The sequence below is a fragment of the Pelecanus crispus genome, chromosome 2, assembly GCF_030463565.1.
Source record: "Pelecanus crispus isolate bPelCri1 chromosome 2, bPelCri1.pri, whole genome shotgun sequence".
Lineage (NCBI taxonomy): Eukaryota > Metazoa > Chordata > Aves > Pelecaniformes > Pelecanidae > Pelecanus > Pelecanus crispus.
In genome coordinates, this window is record NC_134644.1 from 37,011,845 (window position 1) to 37,030,634 (window position 18,790).

The window sequence follows — 18,790 nt, forward strand, 5'->3', positions numbered from 1 at the left end:
CACAAGTTAAACTACATGCTTACCATTTCTTAGTATGCATTTGAAATTGAAAGAAAATCTGAATTTGTATACAGTTTTAAACACCTAGCATCCCTGAAAGATGCACATTTCTTAAGAATATCCTACATTAAAAATTTCTGTGCAGGTGCAAAGTTCGTACAATCAGGTAACAAACAAATAATGAGATATTCCAGTACTTCTGTTAGGGTCAAAAGGGGTACCTCCTGGTTTAGCTCTCTGTCATCACGTTATGCTGCTGCCCACCACCACCTAGAACTTGCTTAAATAACTGAATTTCTATCAATGCAAAGCTCACTGTATAAGAGCTCTTGTTGTCGACCAGCACCAGGACCCACCGTGATCAATACCACTAAGAGACACTTAGTATTGAATCCCTCTCAGTCGACCCTGGCGAATAGCTCCCTCTGCACGCCAGAGCGCTGGTTTTCCACAAAAAAAGATGGGGTTCATTCAGGGATCCTGTTACCTCAGTAGGAAAAACCTGTGTGCTCTTTACAGCGCAGCAGTACACATCTGTAACAGACCAACACCTCGATGGCGGGGGGACCTGCGTATGCTATTATACAATTAGCAAACTCATCTGAAAAATTATTTCAAAATTAGTAACAATATTCCAAGACAGAGGAATAAATTTTATTTTTTTTTTTTTCCTAACCATTATTTGCTTAAGGTTGCTACAAAACTTTCACTGGAGAATCATTTAAAACATTTTTATCAATATTTTTAACTCGCATCAGGAAAAAGGCAAGACATGGTTTACATAAGCGTAGTCCATTATCTTGGATTAAACTACTACCCAAATTCCTCAAACATCCTACAGATTATGTTTTCCAAGTACTGTCCTAAGGAGACATTCTTTTGAAATTTTTACTCTAGATGTAGGAGGAAAAAATAAACTACTCTTCCACGGTAACTAGGAAGCTGCCATCACACAGAGAATCTCCCCTAGGTGTATAAACCAAATAATTACTGGAAATAAATTTCTGGATGATCTGTTCTGTAACGGTTTTAAAACTACTCTTTTTTTACAAAACACTTGTTTCTTTTGCCTTTGCTAGGCCATGTGTGCGTTTTCCCTGTCAAAGCTGGGGCAGTTTTGCAAACTCTGTTTCCCAAGAGCCTCCCTGCAGCACACCGAGGACTTCCTTCGAGGGCAGGGGAGAAGGGGCAGAGCGCGTGCAGGATCAGGCCCTGGAAGACCAGGATGAAAACTGCATGGAGCAACTGCACAGCACAACTCACTCGAGGGTTTCCCCGCTCTTCCTCATAGCTAGCCCTCCTGCCCTGCTTATTCCTAGAAAACTAGAGTCCCGCCTTGATCCATGCGTGCTAAATATTTAACAGATAATTCCAGATGCAAACACAACAAGCCTCATCCCTAACCACTATTTAACATGAAGTTTCAGGAAAATAAGTAATCGTGAACCCAAGTAATAGCTTAGGATTTTTTTTTTTCCCCCCAACAGAAATTTTTGTTCACACGGACTATAGTTGTGTCTAACTGGAATTTTTATTTCTGCACTACAATATTTAAGGCTCCATTAAGGTGAAGCAAGCTCCATTTTTGACCGAAAACCTATGGGTCTTGTACATTAAACATTTAAAAATAAAATCAATTTACCAAAACAATAAAGCACTGGTATTTTCACAAAGGGGGAAAAATATGTAGTCTACACCATCTGTCTAATATATTTTAAAATAGCGTTCCTAAAGTTCAGCTGAGCATGAAAGTTAATCTTTTAAAAGTGGACATTCAGCTCCAGTTGTGTTCAAGTGTACTAGTACTAGAAAAAAAAAAACTACCTTACTATTTTTATAAATTCTCCAGATATTTTTAGCAGGTCTCTTCTTAAACTGCAAATTATTTTATGGTAATATAATCTTTTAAAATGTGTGTGTGTTTGTATATATATACACACCCAGACACATATACATACACATTCTCTCTGAAACACTTTTCTGCGTTATTTCTCACCAGTCAGACTACAGTCACAAAATGATCAAGATAGCAAAAAAATTAAAATGGAGTAAGGCCCTTCCCAGCTGAAGACCTTTCATTTCAAGATAGTTTAATTTCAATCCTTAGCCCCATACCCAAGAAGAGTCAGATCCCTCTTTGACTCACTGTTATCTATGCTCTTATCCAAATTTTAACTTAATTAAAAACATAGAATCCCTCATTTTACCTGGTAGAGGCAGTTTTCCATCCAGATTTGCAAAAGAACAGTTTTAGTTGATGCTGATTCCGCTGCACCATGAAGAAGCAGGCAATAGGGGAGGCACATTGCTGCTAAGGTTACATTGCACAGGAGACAGCTTTTATACTACAGGTTTCTCTTGTGCCAGCTGCCGTGATAATACACTTCAGCAAAATAACAATTAATATTATAATTTAATATAATTTTCCATCTTGAAATTTCAACACACTTGCAGAAAAAAAAAAAGGAAACCACCACCTTTTTTGGCCCCGCTCTTATTACGGTTACATGTACAGTATTTTAAGATTTGCCCTAATATTGACCCTAGTAACACATTTTATTTGCTAAGTATCCAACTACAAACATCAAGATTTTCTTCTTGGTTAAACGCATGCATCTTTCAACACACACTCGCAGACCAATATTGCAGACCTGGAAAGAAGCAAAACCAGGAGACAATACAATAATATAATTTTTCGTTAATTTCCTGAAATGTGCCCAAACACACAGGACCTCTTGCCATACAGAAACTTTTCAAAGCCAAATGACTTATTCCAGGTGATGAGAAGGAACAACTGCCACTGGAGTACCCACATGGATAAACACGCCCAAAGAGGCTGGGTAGCACCAGTAAGCACTGGGCTTACTGGTCTCCCCAGCACGCCCCAAACTTGGACACCTGAGGAGATTTTGGATGGTACATTCAACAATATTTTCTTTATTTGGATAGCAAACATAAGACTCACTCAAAGATGCAAGGTGGAAAGGCATACAAGTGCATACACTTGACATGCCCATAAAAAAAAAAAAAAAAAAGAGAGATAAAAAAGATAAGGATGAAAGCCTCAGACTAAAACTATGAAATAACGCACAAGTATTTCTGGTAACAATGTCACATTTCTAGATGAAATAAGGAAAAGTTATGGGTTTATCTTAGCTTTCAACAGTAATTAACATATAACTCCATACTCTGCATCATTTGAGATAAAGAATGGACTGACACGCAGATAAACATTTTGCATATGAAACAAAATGAGAGAACGCACATCGCGTGAGAATCATATTGAAGCGCTCTGGAACTACAAAAAGCACTTCAATATTGCTAAGTGCATCACCTCTATTCAAACTTTTCCACTTCTCCCTCTATAAAACACGAAAAGTTATCTTCCTTACTTAGATTTTACAGCATTTAATTTTTACACCCATTCTCCATCTATTTACCGATTCTGAATAATCAAATTCCATTAATAAATTTGACTCTTAAATGGCAAGAAAAAAAGTCCCACCTCAATACAGCCCTGTACCCATCTCACTGGGCTCACGTAAGGATGAAATCACCAGAAAAGAGTCTTTAACTGTGCTCCATGGCACTGCGTATTTGTTACCAAAATCCCAGGAGGATAAAATCCTAAAAGCTAAGATGACATTAAGGAGAGGAGCAGGTTTAAGGAGCAAAAAATCTTTTTTGTGAGGTTCCCTAAAGGGCTAGCCCTATCTGTGGTTAAGCATTAGGTGTATTTTAATTCCACCTGGGTCCCTCTCTCATGGCCATTATGGAAAGCTTCACATTTTCTGTTAGGCAGGTAAATCCCAGGCCATTTAAGAATTTTTTCAGGTCAACACTAAGTATTTGAAGTCCACCCAGTAGCTAGCCAGAAGCCATAAAAGGACTCCAGCACTGTAGAGTCCTATGCTCTGCACTTAAAAGAGCAGCTGAAATGAACACAGCCCCATTTTACAAAAATACCACCTTCAAGATCTCAAAAATGCGGAAAATGTTATTACCCCACGCTTGGGGGGGGGGGGGGGGGGGGGGAGAGAAATAAAAAAATTTTAAAGATTTCCTGATTATGTTTTACTGCCCTTGAATTACACTTCAAAAATGTTATTTTTTTATTCTACCCCTTCAAAATTTATCTACGCACAATTTAAGGTCCACTACAAGTATGTTTTGTGGTACCTTCTATAAAGGGAAGGTAGGAAAAAGAGAGCAGGACCAACCTTTTAGGACACGCATTTAGAGCTGTGTTTCGTATACTCCAGGCTATTTTTAAGAACTGCAACAAGAAGGGATTTTTTTTTTTTTTTTTGATGATCAAACGGTATGAGTTATAAAAATTAAGCCTCCAACAGTGTAACAGTTAACATGGTTAGTGAAGAATTATCTGTTCTTGCCATAATGACTCTTTGTCTTTGTAGGAATCACCACAATTATCCAGGTTTGTTTCCACTCTAATTGCAAGCTTTTAAAGATTTAAAAAAAAAAAAAAGAAAAAAATTAATTTCCTGTTCACATCTGCAAAAATAAATGTGGAAACAGAGAACAAAAACCTGAAATCACTACGCAAAGTTTTGGCCCTTCACTCTTGAAAACATTCTAGTTGGACCCAGGCACAGTTCTCCGCCTCTTTCCGCAGAAAAGAGCACAAATAAAGCTAATAAATGACATTTTCTGTCATTTCTTCTTACATTCAGCACGTTTCTCCCTGCTTGATATTTACAGAAGCAAAACTAAAAATCAATGCCACTAAATTATTATTTTTTTTAAATAACCGTGACCATTGTAGCCACCACACACACTTTAGCCTCACGATGCCATTTCCCACAGCCTTGCGCGCCCAAGATACAAACCCTCATTATACTGAAAATTAGCAAGACAATCCGACGCCCATCCAACAGCTTAACGCTTGCCCCTGGAACAGAGATGGTTGCATGAGGGATTTTGGGCCTGTTTTCCTCAAATCAGCCTTCAGATACTTCAGTATCAGAGGTGAAGGACAGCTGGCAGGTCGTTGCGCTTGCCATAGCGCAGCTTGTTCCGGCGGCATTACCTACGAGGCGCACCTTTGCTACCTTCTCTTGCTCCTCTCCCAAACAAACCCCCCCAGAAGAGACACAGTGAATTTATTTTCTCAACAAAGAGCCCTCGAGGCAGGGGAAGGGGGGGCAGAAGTTAACCTTCTAATTGGAAAAAACACCTTGCCATTACCACGATTGAGGCGGTGTGAGCATTTTAGGCACCTGAAGGCCCCCGGAGCGAGCGTGGTGGACCAGGTGTGGGCGGAAAGCCCACCTGGAGGTGGGAGCCGAGGCCGGGAGGCTGGGCCAGGCACATCCCCAGGTGCCCAGAGTTAGCGCCTGCCCTCCCCCCTCCTCACGCACAAGTGACATCAGGGCCATTTGAATAATCAGATTGCGGCGCACATCGCCTTGCGAGATACCAGCTGCTCTTGGATTGCGGCGAGGCAGCACCCAAAGCCTTGTGCCACAAGTTTCATGGGCACGGGCACGCACACGCTATGGGCTGCCATCATCCTCCTCCCGCATGGCTGCTTTGCGGAAGAAAACCCATCTAAGTAGAGATCGTGACTAACAGTGCCCTGCCTTCCCTCACAGAGCGTGACGAGCAGTCAGTACTATTACAATGCCTTCTCCAACTTTTGCATAAAGTGACCTAAACCTTTAAATATTGCAATAGCCTTCCTCCACACCGAGGGGTCTGAATGCAGAAATGCTGCATTCCTTTAGCATTCCCTTGAGATTTCAGTAGTAAGTCAGGAATCTACTCCGAGCTTATTAAATACTTTGCACCTCCCCCAAAATAATTCTCCACCCTTCCATCAAGGAAACCTTGACCAGGCCCCTTCTTTGAACTGCAGTGCATCCCTGGTCTGGTTTTAAATGCTTCCAGGGCAGAGGGGAAGGAGAAAAGCCACACACAGGCTCTCTCCTTCCTTCCACAGCTGGTAGGAAGGTAATTTTGCAGACCTGGGTGCACCCACTTCGAATCTGAAGACCCAGCAAGGGCCAGAACGCAGTGACTACTGGGCCCAAGAATATCACCCTGAATAACAAGCCAGGCACACTGCGCTGTCTTCTGGGTTCAGCTCAACTTTATGGCAACCCTAGCTGACACCACCTCTTGACCTTCCTTTATGCGACGAGGCTATGGATTACCAAACCCTCACCCTTTCCTCCCATATACCTCAGCCGCCTCTGGGAAAAGACACCTACAAACTACCCTTGTGAGGGATAATATATACACTCTGTTAAAAAAAAAAAAAAAAAAATCATATTTAAAGAGGTTGTAAGGAGGGGAGCTAGGACTCTCCATGAAGCAGCCTCGCAGCAGCAGAGGTCAATACAATGTATTGAATAATTTCAGTGCACTACAAAACAACTTTTGCTCCTATGAAGTAATCATTCGACCAAACTATTAATCGTACACTCGTGCTGAAAGACAGACCTGACACATCCACTTTTTTCCTTTTTTTTTCCTTTTTTTTTTTTTTAAATGGCGTCACTGCTCTAACCATATCTCACACACTGGAGCGTGCACAGGGCTCTCTGGAAAGCATTCCCCGGCCTTGCGTGCAAACACACTGGGTGGGCCTGGTGAGCAACACACCCCCCACCCCGGCTGCATCTGACACCTTTCCCTCGTGTAAAAAGCTACAAAGACTTCAGATAAGTTACTTTGAAAGCACCTTAATAACCAGTTTCACCAAAATAATCGACAGTTGAAAACTGTGTTTTTACACGTATCTAACAACTCTAAATATATGCCCAGTAGGCAATGTTTAGAGGCACAGAAAAAATTTTCAACTTTTTGACCCCTCCCCCCCAAAAAAAAGAAAAGTATTAGACATCTATCAAAGGAACAAGACAGTCGCTTTTACATATGGAGGCCACTGAATGAATTTTAAGTGTCTTTCTATATTTGATTTTGGGAGAGAGGGAGCGGAAACAAAGGGGAAGGAAGTGCAGTTATGAGAAATGCAATTTAATTTTCTGTTAAACAGCAGTATAAATCTGAACTATATCTGATACATTCCAACATGATACTGCACCATCAAACAGCGTTTTAACAAATAAGGGCTTTGGGAGAAACAATACAGGTATGCTGATACAACTGCATTTGCAATTTTTTCAATATTATGCCTACATGTAGGCAACGCATGCCTAGAAAAGTGCTTAAGTTCAGTGCAGAATTCTTTTCAACAAGTTACAGACAGATGCATGCTTCTGATAATTGCTAATTCACAGGCAAATACGAAGACATGCTACCCAATATGAAGAATGGACTTTTACACCAATTCAGCTGACAGCTGAAAGAACAGGAAAATACTTTTAAACACATTGAACAATGATTAAAAAAAAAAAGTTGAGGGGGCCACCAGTGATTTAAAATTTACCTTTATGAGTGAAATGAGTTTGTTTGCAACAGCATAAATAGAATACTACTTCTGCAAGCTTAAGGTTCATAAGCATGGTAATAAATTTATTTGTTACAGAGACTAATAGGAAATGATCAATTCTTATGTCCTGTGGCATTTTCTCCTTAAATCTAAAAAATATATTCCATCTACAACAGTATTTTTAAGTACGCAAAGGTCTGAAATATAGGCTACTGTAAATCAAAGCCATATACATTGCATAATAAATGAGAAAGAGCATATACAGCATATTAATTTCCAATTAAAAGTATCAAATAAATATAAGCATAAAGATTAGCGTGCTATGAATTGGTCCAGAGAGGGGTTCCCCCCCTCCCTTAACTAGAGCAAAAATCCGCCATGCTTTCTCAAGTGAAGCTTTCCTCTGACACTAAACAGTGATTAAACTTCTAATTCTCAAAACACCAACATACAACGCCCATCAAGACAGCTAATTTACCTTTTCAAATCAACTATTTTAAAAACACTACACTTTTAAAAATAACCCTGAAACAGTAGAAGCCCCTTTTAACGAAGTTATACAGACAGACATACTTCCCAGATTGAATAATGGAGTACAGGAACAAGCACGTGGAAAGTTTGATCTATTTTGCTTTTACTCTCTAGTGCACGCCAGGTTTTCTATAATCTAAATATTTGTGAAAGAAGCAGGCTGAATTGCTATAGGCAGTATAAAAATACTACCCTGCTTTATTACAAGTCTTGCGTCTTTACATGAGGCCCAACAAAATTACTACCTTGCAAAAATTAAACATACATTTAGAAATTAAGGATGCACAAATCCTGTCCTTATTGGGAAGAAGCAATTCTCCTGCTGCTTCTATAGACCAGCTCAAAATAGTGATGAAAAATCCTCTCAAACACATATGAGACTTCTACTACGTGCCTATAAAATGCTGCAGCCTCCAACATGGCAGGATCAGAAAAATATGTATAGCAGTATATTTACAAGATGCTTTTTGTCGCTGGAGCAAAGCTCATGTGCTTGCCCGTTACACTGTTCACAACACTACATTTCATTTCCTGCTAATACCCAGATTTTAACTCTTCTCACAGAACTTTAAATTTTAAAAATCTTCACAATCATTTGCCATCAGACCATAACAACTTGCTTCTCCTACAGAAAGGCTTTTTTTTTTTTTTTAAAAAAATAAATTAAACACTACCACTGTTGCCCGAGCGAGACACTACATTAGAAATACATGGGGTGATTCTAGAAAACCTCGAGGACAGCACAGAGTGCACGCCTGTGGGTTTAAGAAAGCGGTCCATTTATCTACAAGAAAGAGAAACACAAACCGAAGCATTTCTCAGATTGCTTCTCACTGGATAAGCGAGGGCAAGGGAGGGGAAAAAAAATAAAAATAAATTACCTTTGTCTTTTCGGGACTGAATGCTCAACTTCTATGAGTTTCCCATGCAGCTCCACTTTACCTGCAGAGATAAACAGAAAGGGGGAAATATTTGAGCGCGGCTGTGCGTGCCCCGCGTTCCCGTCTCCCGGAGCGGGCGTGCAGGGGTGCAAAGCGGGGAACCGGGAGCGCAACACGTTAGCCCATTCATCGGCAACCGGGCACCGGCGGAGCGGGGACCCGGCGCCCGGCAAGGCGACGCAGCCCGGCGCCCGGGGCCGAGCCGCCGCCGCCGGGGAGCCCGGGCTGCCCTCGGCGGGGCCCCTTCCTCCGCCCCAGCCCCGAGCGCAGCGCGACCCCGCCGAACGCCGTGTGCGGGAGCCGGCCCCGGGCCCGGCCCGGGCGGGGAGAGCGGGGGCTCCGCCGCCCCCCGCGCCGCCGCCGGGCCTCCAACTTCGGGCGGTTTTCGGCGCGGAAGCGGGCGGGAAGGGAGCCGAAACGAGACACCGAGCACAGCCCGAGCCCATCTTTTCCCAGGGAGCCTCTCCCAGCAGACCTCCGCAAAGCCGCTTCACGCGAAAAAAAAAAAAATTTATTTTTTTAATTTATTATTTTTTTTTTTTTTTTAAAAGAACACAAAAACAGGATGTCGGGGCCAGGAGCCGGCGCGCTGCTGGAGGCGGTGATGGGTGCGTGAGAGCAGCGAAGAGAAACCGAAATAAATAGCAGGGCAGCGCGGGGGGGGGCAGGCAGGGCTTCCCCCCCCCTCCCCCCCAAGTTTGGGGCAATTCGGCGGCTCGCCCCCAGCCCTGCGGCCTGCGCCAAGCCGCGGGGAGCCCCAGCCCGCTCTGGGGAGAGGCGGCCCCTGCGAGGGGCTGCGGGGGGGGGCAGCTGTGCCCAACGGGGGGGCGTGCAGCCGCTGCCCCGCTCGGGGCTCCGCGACCGCAGCCCGCCCCCGCCTCACTGCACCCGCCGCCCCCCACCCCCCCCCCCGGTACAGCGAGGCCCCCGGCCGGGCAGGGCTGGCCGTGGGGTGTGGAAAAACATGGGAGCCGCCGCGCCGCGGGTCCGTGGGCCCAGGCTCCCCCCCCCCCCGGCCCCACTCCCCCGCCACGCCGGGCCGGCCCCTCCCGGGGGGCCGCCGCCGCGCAAGCCCCGCGCAAAGCCTCCGCGGGAAGGCCGGGCGGCTCCGGCCGCGCTAGGAAAACAACAGTTTGCACCTCGCCTGGAAGCGGGGGGGGCTGAGGGGCAGGGGACCCCCCCCCAAGCTCCCCCCCCGGGCTGGCGGCGCGGCCCAGCCCGCCGCTGCAGCAGCTCGGCGGTCGCGGAGGAGCGCGGGCGGCGGGAGCCGTCGGGGCTGCGGGGAAGGGAAGGGGGGGGGGGGGGGAGTGGAAGGGGCCGCTCACCTGAAAGTGCCTCGATGGCCTTCATGGCCCAGCTCTCGTCGGGGCAGTCCACGAAGGCGTACCCCGTCTTCACCAGGAACTGGCCCGAGAAGGGGATCTTGGAGTCCTTAAAGAGACTTTCCAGGTCGAGGGGGCTGACGTTCTCGCCGAGGTTGCCGATGTAGAGCTTGTTCATCTTCCTGGCGGCTCGGGGAGGCGCGCACCGCGGGCTGCAACCCTCGTCTTGCGAGAGGAGGTGGGGAGGAAGGGGGAAATAAAACAAAATGCGATGGAGGAAGGAGAGAGAGAGAGAGAGAGAGAGGACAGGGAGGGGAAAAAAAAAAAAAATCAGATCTGCAGCTTGTGTCCCTCCCTCTCTCTCTCAAGGGGTAAAAAAAAAAAAAAAAAAAAAAAAAAAAAAAGCGTAGCCAAACGGGAGCCCTAAGTGCCTGCCGTGCTACCCGGGCGCATGGGGGGCGCGGGGGAAACACCCAGCGCCGGGGCCACGGATGGCGGGCTGAGGAGAGGAAAAGGAGGAGGGGAAGGAAAAAAAAAAAAAAAACTACTTTTTTTGTCTTGCCCCCAAGCCCCTTTGGCAGCAGCAGGCGGACTATGAAAATGTCACACTACGTGCGTGCAGGCGCCGCCTCTCAATATAAAAAAAAAAAAAAATAGAGAAGGGGAGGGGGGAGGGAAGGAGAGGAAAAAAAAAAAAAATTACTTGAATATTCCGGCTTTTTGAATGAGCCACGTGTTCAAACTACAAATCAACTTCTCACGTGAGGAATCCCAGCTCTTCAATTAGCGAGTGGATGGGGCGCACACACGCTCACGGAGGAGGAGGAGGAGGGCCGGGGTGAAGGACGGGGGGGGGCGGGGGGAGGCTGGACAGGACAGGACAAGTTTAGAGAGGGCCGGAGGGCGGGGGAAGGGGGAAACCGGAGTTGGGTGGGCGCCGGCCCTGCTCCGGTCTTCGCCGCCTCTGCCCTTCCGCCGGGGGAGTCCGCTCCGCACGCCCCCACCGCCCAAAAAACGGCTGGGCGGCCGCACCTCCCCCCGTGCGAGCGGGGTGTGATCCCGGGGAGGGAGGGGAAAAGGCACCGCAATGCCCGCCCCCCCCCCGCCCCGCTCCTCCCCCACCGTGCCAGGCTGTGGGGATTATTCATTGGGGTCGTGCCTGGGCGATCCCGCTCCCCCGGCACCGTGGGTCGGGGGGGGGGGGGGGGGGAGGGTGGGGAGGGGGAGGGGGAGGGGGAAGGAGGCGAGGGGGGAGGGGGGCGCGGGGGGGAGGCGGCGGGGGGAGAGCGGGGCTCCGCTCCCGCGCAGCGCGGCTGCGTGCTGGGGGGCTGCGTGGGGCGAGGGCGGAGGGTCTCTCCAGCCCCGGAGGAGCCCCATATGGTAATGTTTCTGCATTACTCGCAGTGCCCCTTGCGCCGAGCCTTACGGAAGGAGGGGGGAAGGAGGAGGAGGAGGAGGAGGGGGGGGGGGGGGGTAGCAAAAAAAAAAAAAAAAAAAAAAAAAAAAGACAAAGGGGTGGAGGAGAGTTGGGGGATGATGAAGAAGGGGAGAGTCCTGGGGCGAGGGAGCCGCGCTCCGGCGCTGCCCGGCCCGGGAGGGGCGGGGGGGCCGCGCTCCCCTCCAGCTGGGTAATGGTGGACGGCGCGGGGGGGAAGCGCCAAGGCACCGCTGCCCTCGGCTGGTAACGGCACACAAAGGGATTTGGCGACCCCCCTCCTCCCCCCCCCCCCCCCCCGGCCCGGTTTAAGGAACCATTCATAATTCTCCACATTCGTACGGATACAATGGTGGGCTTGTGGGGGAGGGGTTTGGGGGTGTGGAGCCTTTCCAGTGCAAACAAAATGTTGCCTGAAGATGAAGAAAGGATACGGAAATGAAAGCCAGCACTGTGTTTAATATAGCGATCTCGTAGGTTTTGTTTAATAATTCAACGCACTTCAAGCGAAGGTTTCATTTAGTCCGTGGTAGGCTTCTTGCGGTACGTTTTAATAGGTATATCCATGGAAAAATGGTTAAATACTTTTATTAGCGAGCAGTGAGCGGATTCCCACATGTCCTCTAGTACGTCTGGAAATCCGGAGTAAACAGGAACGCTTCGCAGTTTTGCGCCCAACTTCTCCCCGAGTCCCCAATTAAAGAGGGGGGGATTTAAATCCCCCTGGAAGGCGGGCTGGGGGCAGGCTGTCGTGGGCCGCCCTCCGGCCGCCGCAGCTCGGCCGCGGTGGTGGGGAGCAGGGCTCGGAGGGGGCGCGGGGCAGGGAGGAAAGTGCCCGAAGGTTTCGCTTGTGGTGGTATGATGCAAGGAGACATGTCTTGCCATGAGGGCTGGAGCCCCAGGGCGTTTGTGAAGCGAGCAGGGGCCGGGTGAACGGTGCAGTAAGTTGGAAATACGGCCCTTTTGTTGTGCGCATCCAAGCGCCCGGCTCGCCGAGAAACTCTTATTTGTGATTTCCACCCTTTGTTTAATCTCAGGATCGGTTTTAGGAACTTTAAATTCTCAGCTCGTGACTGAGGAAAGCGAGTGTTTTGCGCTCCACTCACCAGAATTTAATCACAACTTCCATTTTGTAGAAAACTAGCGAATAATTATCTTGGGGACAGAACGAAATTTTTTCTTTTTCTACAGTATTAACCTGTTTATGGCTTTTTCGATGCTGGATGTGGCATTTTTCCTAAATGAATTTATATTTCATAACCCCGTCCTGTGTAGTCCGGCTAAAATAAACAATTGCCTGCCCGAGTTAAAACCAGTCCCCTCCAAACTACTGAATTCTTAGTTAAACTTGTAAAAGGAATTAGTCACTCTTCTTGCAGATTAATTGCATTCTTTATAAATTTGATTTGCACTGAATCTATAAGGCAGCCTGCATGTGCTCATTTCTACATGGTTGGTCTATAGCGTTATCTGGTATTTCCTCTTAAAACTGCTAAACAGGGTGTATGTATTTCATTTAATATTCCAGTCTGATAATCTGTTTTGCTGGAAGATATTTTTTTTTTAAAAAAAAGAAATGATGATTGAGCGTTCATGATAACAGTATGCATCAGTTGTCCAATAACATCATAAACCGCTTTGTAATCAGATGATTGGGGAAAAAAAAAAAAAACCAAACTTGCTTATTAGCAATCCCTTTTTTTTGATAGTCTGAAAACGTCTTGCTAATAAGCTGAAATATTTTCTGTAAAGCTAAATAATGTATAGCTTTGTTTATCAAGAAGTGTGGGTTGGTTAGTGGTTTCAAGAGTAAATCCAAATCTTGAATGCCAAAAAAGGCAAGTCAACAACAAAAACTTGCTCGTGCTGCCTGACAAATCTCCCCTTCCCTGGAGAGATGAACACCGTTCAGATGAGTTGGGCACTCCCAAATCTTCACGTTATTGAGAACATAGTTTTACAATTTGAGGTGTAATTTATTTTGGCAGTCACAAATCAAATGCATGAGCACACATCAGAGCATTCTCACAGTTAACGTGTTTTTCGAGCCACCTCTGTAAGAAAGGGCATTATACATTTTTTTTTTCTGTATTTCAAACGTTTATCACCCACACAAACCAAGAAGAAGTTAAAATACTTACAGAAATATTCTACACAAGGAAGCAAAGCCAGTCTTTAATTAGCGAGGGCTTTTACGACAGTCTGCCATTTAGAATTAAAACTCAACCATGTGCTTCTTCCCACCTCCGGGGTGAGACACCGAAAGCCTCCGCCGTGTCCATCCACCCCCTCTTCCACGGTCACGGGCGGGCAGGGCGCTCCCCGCCCCCCCTCCGGTGGCCAGAAGCCGCCCCCGCCCCCGCGGGCTTCCCCCCTCGGCGCCCGGTGGGTGGGTAGCACGTTGGTCCGTCCGCAGCCTTAATATTTACCATTAAATGTCTTTTTGTGGGTGGGGTTTTGTTCTTTTTTTTTTTTTTTTTTGGGGGGTGGGTGGGGAGGACTACCGCCGCCCACGGAAGGCTCCTGCGTGGGTTCGCGGCCGAGGCGCGGCCGCCGGCGCGGTGGGCAGCGGGGGCCGGGCAGCCACCGCGGGGCGCAGGGGCGGCGGGCGCCTCCCGCGCTGCCGCGGGGCCTTAACGGCCGCCGGGCGGGCACCCGCCGGGCTCCGGGCCGCCCTCCGCCACGACGGCGGGGGTGCCGCGGCCGCCGGCCCTGCGCCCCCCTTTCCTCCCGCCGCCCCTCACGGCGCCGCGGGCGCGGAGCCGCCGCTCCCGGCGGGGCGGCCACCCCCGCCGACAGGACGGGAGGGGACGGGACGACCGCGCCGCTCCCCCCTCCCCCCCCCCCGCCCGCCCGATCCCCGCCGCGGGGCGGCTGCGCCCCCCTCCCTCCCTGGCGCGGCGGCCGCGAGGCGCCGCCATCCCCGGGGGCGCGGAGCCGCCCCGCGCGCCCAGCCGCGGGCGGCCATAGTAACTCGTAGTAAGCGGCGCGGGGCGTGGCGCGGCGCCGGCTCCCATTGGCTGCGCCCTGCGCCTACCAGCGCCGCCCGCCGCCGCGGCGCGGCCGCTACTGGCTGGCGGGCGGGTGCGCGCGGCCGCCCATTGGCTTCCGCGCCCGGCCCCTGCGGCGCGTGGCGCGAAAGCGGCGGCGGCGGCGGCGGCGGGGGGCGGTGGCGGGGGGCGGCTGCCCGCGCGGCGGCGGCGGGGCGGGGCCAGGGGAGGGGAGGGGGCGGCGGGAGGGGGGCGCGGCGCCACCGGCCAGGGGAGGGCAGGGACGGGAGAGTCAGCCCGCTCCCTCCCGCCGGCGGGCTGGGGCTTTGTAAGGCGGTAAGTGGGTGCCACGCCGCTAAGGTGCCGGTTCCGGGGGGGGGCCCTCCGGCTCAGCGGCGGGCCCGGGCGCCGCGCCGCAGACCGTGCCGGGAGGGCGGCGAACAAAAGAGCGGCGGGGCGCGGGCGCCTTACGGGAACGGGGAGCGCGGCCGGCTCCGCGGGATGCCCGGACCGGGGAGCCGCGGGGCGGCGGCGGCGGGTCTCCTGGGTCTGGGCGGCGGCGGCGGCGGCCCCTCGCCGCCGGCGGGGTCGGCGGCCCCGGGCGCCGGAGCGGCGCTACCGGCGGGTCCGGCCGCCCTTCGCGGAGCGCGCAGCGTCAGCCCGCCCGGGCGGCTCGGGGAGGCGGCGGCGGCCGGGCGCCGGCGGCCGCTTGGGCTCCCGCGGCTCCTGGAAAGCGCCGAGGCTGCCCGGGCAGGCGGGGCGCGCCGCGGAGCGCTGCTGCAGCCCGCCGACCTGCTCGCTCCGACTTGGAAGTTTTGATGGCAAAATACTGCAAAACCCGGTGAATTAGCAGCTGGGAGCGCGGCGGCTGGCCGTGCTCGTGTGCAATGAAACAAATAAATTACACGGTTGCATCGGGCGGTTTAGGGCTTGAGAGAAAACGTTGTAGCCACCTCTGTTCGAGTCTTTTTTTTTTTTTTTCCTTTTCTTTTCTTCCCCCCCCCCAATAAAAAAAGAATTGCAAAGAGATCAGCTGTCTGTGCTGTTTTGCTTACCGGAAGGTTACAGGAATTCTTTATTTTGCAATGCAATGTTATCACGCTATTACCGTATTAAAATAATACAAACAATTTCTAAATAAGCATTCCGGTATATAAAACATTGTGAGTATGGCTTAGAATGAATCTCTGCATGCTGATTTGAAAGCGAGTATTTTATTTTTTCCCTTTTGTCCAGGGATCTCTTTATTCAAGTACTGATGGCTCAGTTTATCTTGTTTTCAGCTTTCAAACATTTGCAAACGGGCCTTGCAAAACAAAAATCTGATCACGTACATTTAAATTACGTGAAAATAGCTTACAGCCTTTTTTGAATACACACACACACACACACATAAACTTTTCATCCGTGTTCACTTTGCTTGGCACAGCTGGATTTAAAATGGGACTTTCAAAATAGAACTTATCATATTTCAGTTTGATATCTGAAACCTGAGATCTTTGCAATTGTGGTGGAAAGAGAATGTAGAGAAAATATAAATATATCATGTATAATACAGCCAGACAAATTCAGAAGTTTATTTGATCAAGTGACAGGAAGAATTGCCAATATGGCTTCCTCTGGCTACAAAATATTTTGTGGGGCTTTTACAAGGAGTGGAGAACTGAAAATGAAGGTGTTATTTCAGAAGTAAAAGTGTTTCTCATTAGTTAAGTGTATTTTAACTCGGTTCAGATGGTTTTTCTGTTCTGTTTTTGTTTTGGTTTATTTTCTTACATTTTAGAGAAATCAGAATATATTTCTTGTTTGCTCCTCCTTTGATCAAGGAGATCTTTTGCCAAGGGGGGAAAAAAATATCAAGTAAGGGAGTAAAATGGGGCAGCAACCCAAGCATGAAATCCCTTTGGCGAGAACAATGAGACCCTCCTCTCCAGAATCTGTTTTGCCTTACTAGTACGATAGTGGTGTTTTCAGCTAGCAGTATCATAGGTCTAGGGTGAATTCAGCCCCAGGACCTTCCATCTCTCAAAGTTATAGAGGAGGAGTGGTAAATTTGCTTTTTAATACCTGGTACCGGTTAGATTTTGATGCCCAGAGTTCCTTCCAAGTAGCCATTGTTTATTAGGAAAAAAAATCTCCATCTCTTTTTTTTTTTTTTCCCCTCTAAAAATTCTGGCGTAATGCTGGCCTTTGAAGAAACTCTGCAACATTTTTGTTTTAATATTTAAAAAAAACCCTTTTTTTGGATATAAATTAGTTATTTTGTTATATTAAAGCAAAATTGGAGATGCTAGCTGCTGAAGTTTCATAGTTTAGAATTTTTTTGTTTGTTTTGTTTTAGTTTGGTTGAATATCTTAAAATATATTTATTCTATTGCCAGAAGTTGATAAGAATTCATTGTCTTCCAGTTCAGGCAATAGTTTGGTTTAGATTTTGGTTATGTCTTTTACAAATTTCATCAGGAATGAGTGTTCCAATTTCAATGTGACATTCATGAAAATAGCTGTTTAAATTGGCCATTAATACATGCAACCTTTGAAGAACATGGTCACGAAAGTTTGTATTTAAAAATGTGTTTTCCCAACACAGTATATATTTTATCATTTGCTTCTTATTATTTTTCTCAAGATCAGAAAGCAACCTCATGTGAAATACATATTAACACATATTAAAACAAATAAATGGGGTTTTTTTTCTGCTCTGTTTCTTAAGCAGACTGAATAGTTGAGTCTATGAATTATAGAGTATATGGCATTTTTAAACTACCTGCGAGGCTGCAGGCTGAGCTGCAGGATTGTTGGCTCCTCCTGCAGACATTAGTGCTTATATCTGAATAATTTAATTAGGTCGTTTCAGTTATTCTTTATCTGGTTTAAAATAAATTAGGCTTAGTCTTTTGTGTTTCTTATGAAAGCCATCCCACGTGAGTGTTTCCTTTGCAACGGGTTACCTTAGTATATTGTACATATTTTTAGGTATAAAATGTTAGGGAGCTTTGCTTACAAGAGATCTATTTGGGTAGGTATTGTCAGCATAAAATGGCTGGCACAATATTTTTATATAAGGAAATACCTATATTTTTTCCCCCAACTTATGGTTCTCTGACAGTTAATTAGTCAATGAAGTTTGACCTTCTTTTTTCTAAAACATTTTAGGTACAGCCTAGTTATTGCCAAAAATAGCTAAAACAAGTAACTAAAACTTCTACAAAAGTAAGTATTTAAGTAGGAGAAGAGAGATCTGTAAAACAAAAATCCCCTGCATCCCCATAAGGCACAGCCTGTGAAAATAAATACAAGCCTTAGTCTGACAAAATTAAAGTGCATACATACAGCGTTACTTTCATGCTAATTAATTCCTGTTTTAAAGCTCAATTTACATCTCAATTGAGCAATCCTTGATACAACTGGAGGCACACAAATATATCTTAGCCTAAGTAGTAGTTTCTACAAATTTCAGATTCAAGTTTTTCTTCAAGAAATATTTTTGGTTTCTGTAAAGTTTTGCAACAGTAAACAGTTTATCTCAGCTTTTAAATGCTTTTAAAGTACTACTTAAACCAAAGTTAAAAAACCAAGTAGGAAAACATGAAACAAAGTCTATATTTAGGTAAACCTAAGTCTGCAAGTCTAGTTTGAAGCTATTTTTTGCAAGTCTGGTTTGAGTCCATTGTTTGAACGCATAGTCGTGCTGTAGGAGTGAGGCTGAGCTCGCAGAACACACACTAACAAAGTACCATAATGGGGTCACAGAGGCCAGAGAAAAAATTCAGCTTTCTTGCATCAGACCTGTGATAAAGCCCCAGCCTATATGTAAACAGTCAGTGAAACATTCTCATAGGCAACAGCTAGAGGCAAGGCTAATACCTGCCTTATTTGCCATAAGTTAACAATGTAAAAATATAGTCAAAGTTGTGTTAGCGAAGAAATGCCCAAATTTGTTTATTTTCGTTCTTTGGGTGAAAAAAAATGTTAATTGCGTGCTTCAGTCTACTCTCTTACATTAAATGATGGATCCAGGAAAATTCAGAAGTGTTTCGTACCCCTTCATTTTAGCTTTGTGCGGGTTTCTGATATTAACACTCAATGCTGAAATCCTAATTTTGAACTGAAGTATGGTTCTAGTCAAAATATGATCTTAATTTTTTTCAAAA

The 18,790-nt window shown here is 47.2% G+C and overlaps 1 protein-coding gene across 2 annotated transcripts in view; it reads right to left on the minus strand.

Moving 5' to 3' along the window:
- The window catches only part of IGF2BP3 (insulin like growth factor 2 mRNA binding protein 3), a 115,931-nt gene extending 105,542 nt beyond the window's left edge, over positions 1–10,389 (minus strand). For both annotated transcript variants that reach the window (XM_075705576.1, XM_075705575.1), the window contains exons 1-2: positions 10,215–10,389; positions 8,830–8,890 (exon numbers count right to left, since the gene is read on the minus strand). In XM_075705576.1, the coding sequence (XP_075561691.1) occupies positions 8,830–8,890; positions 10,215–10,389 (236 nt within the window). The remainder of the gene's footprint in view (positions 1–8,829; positions 8,891–10,214) is intronic.
- Between the last annotated feature and the right edge of the window lie 8,401 nt (positions 10,390–18,790).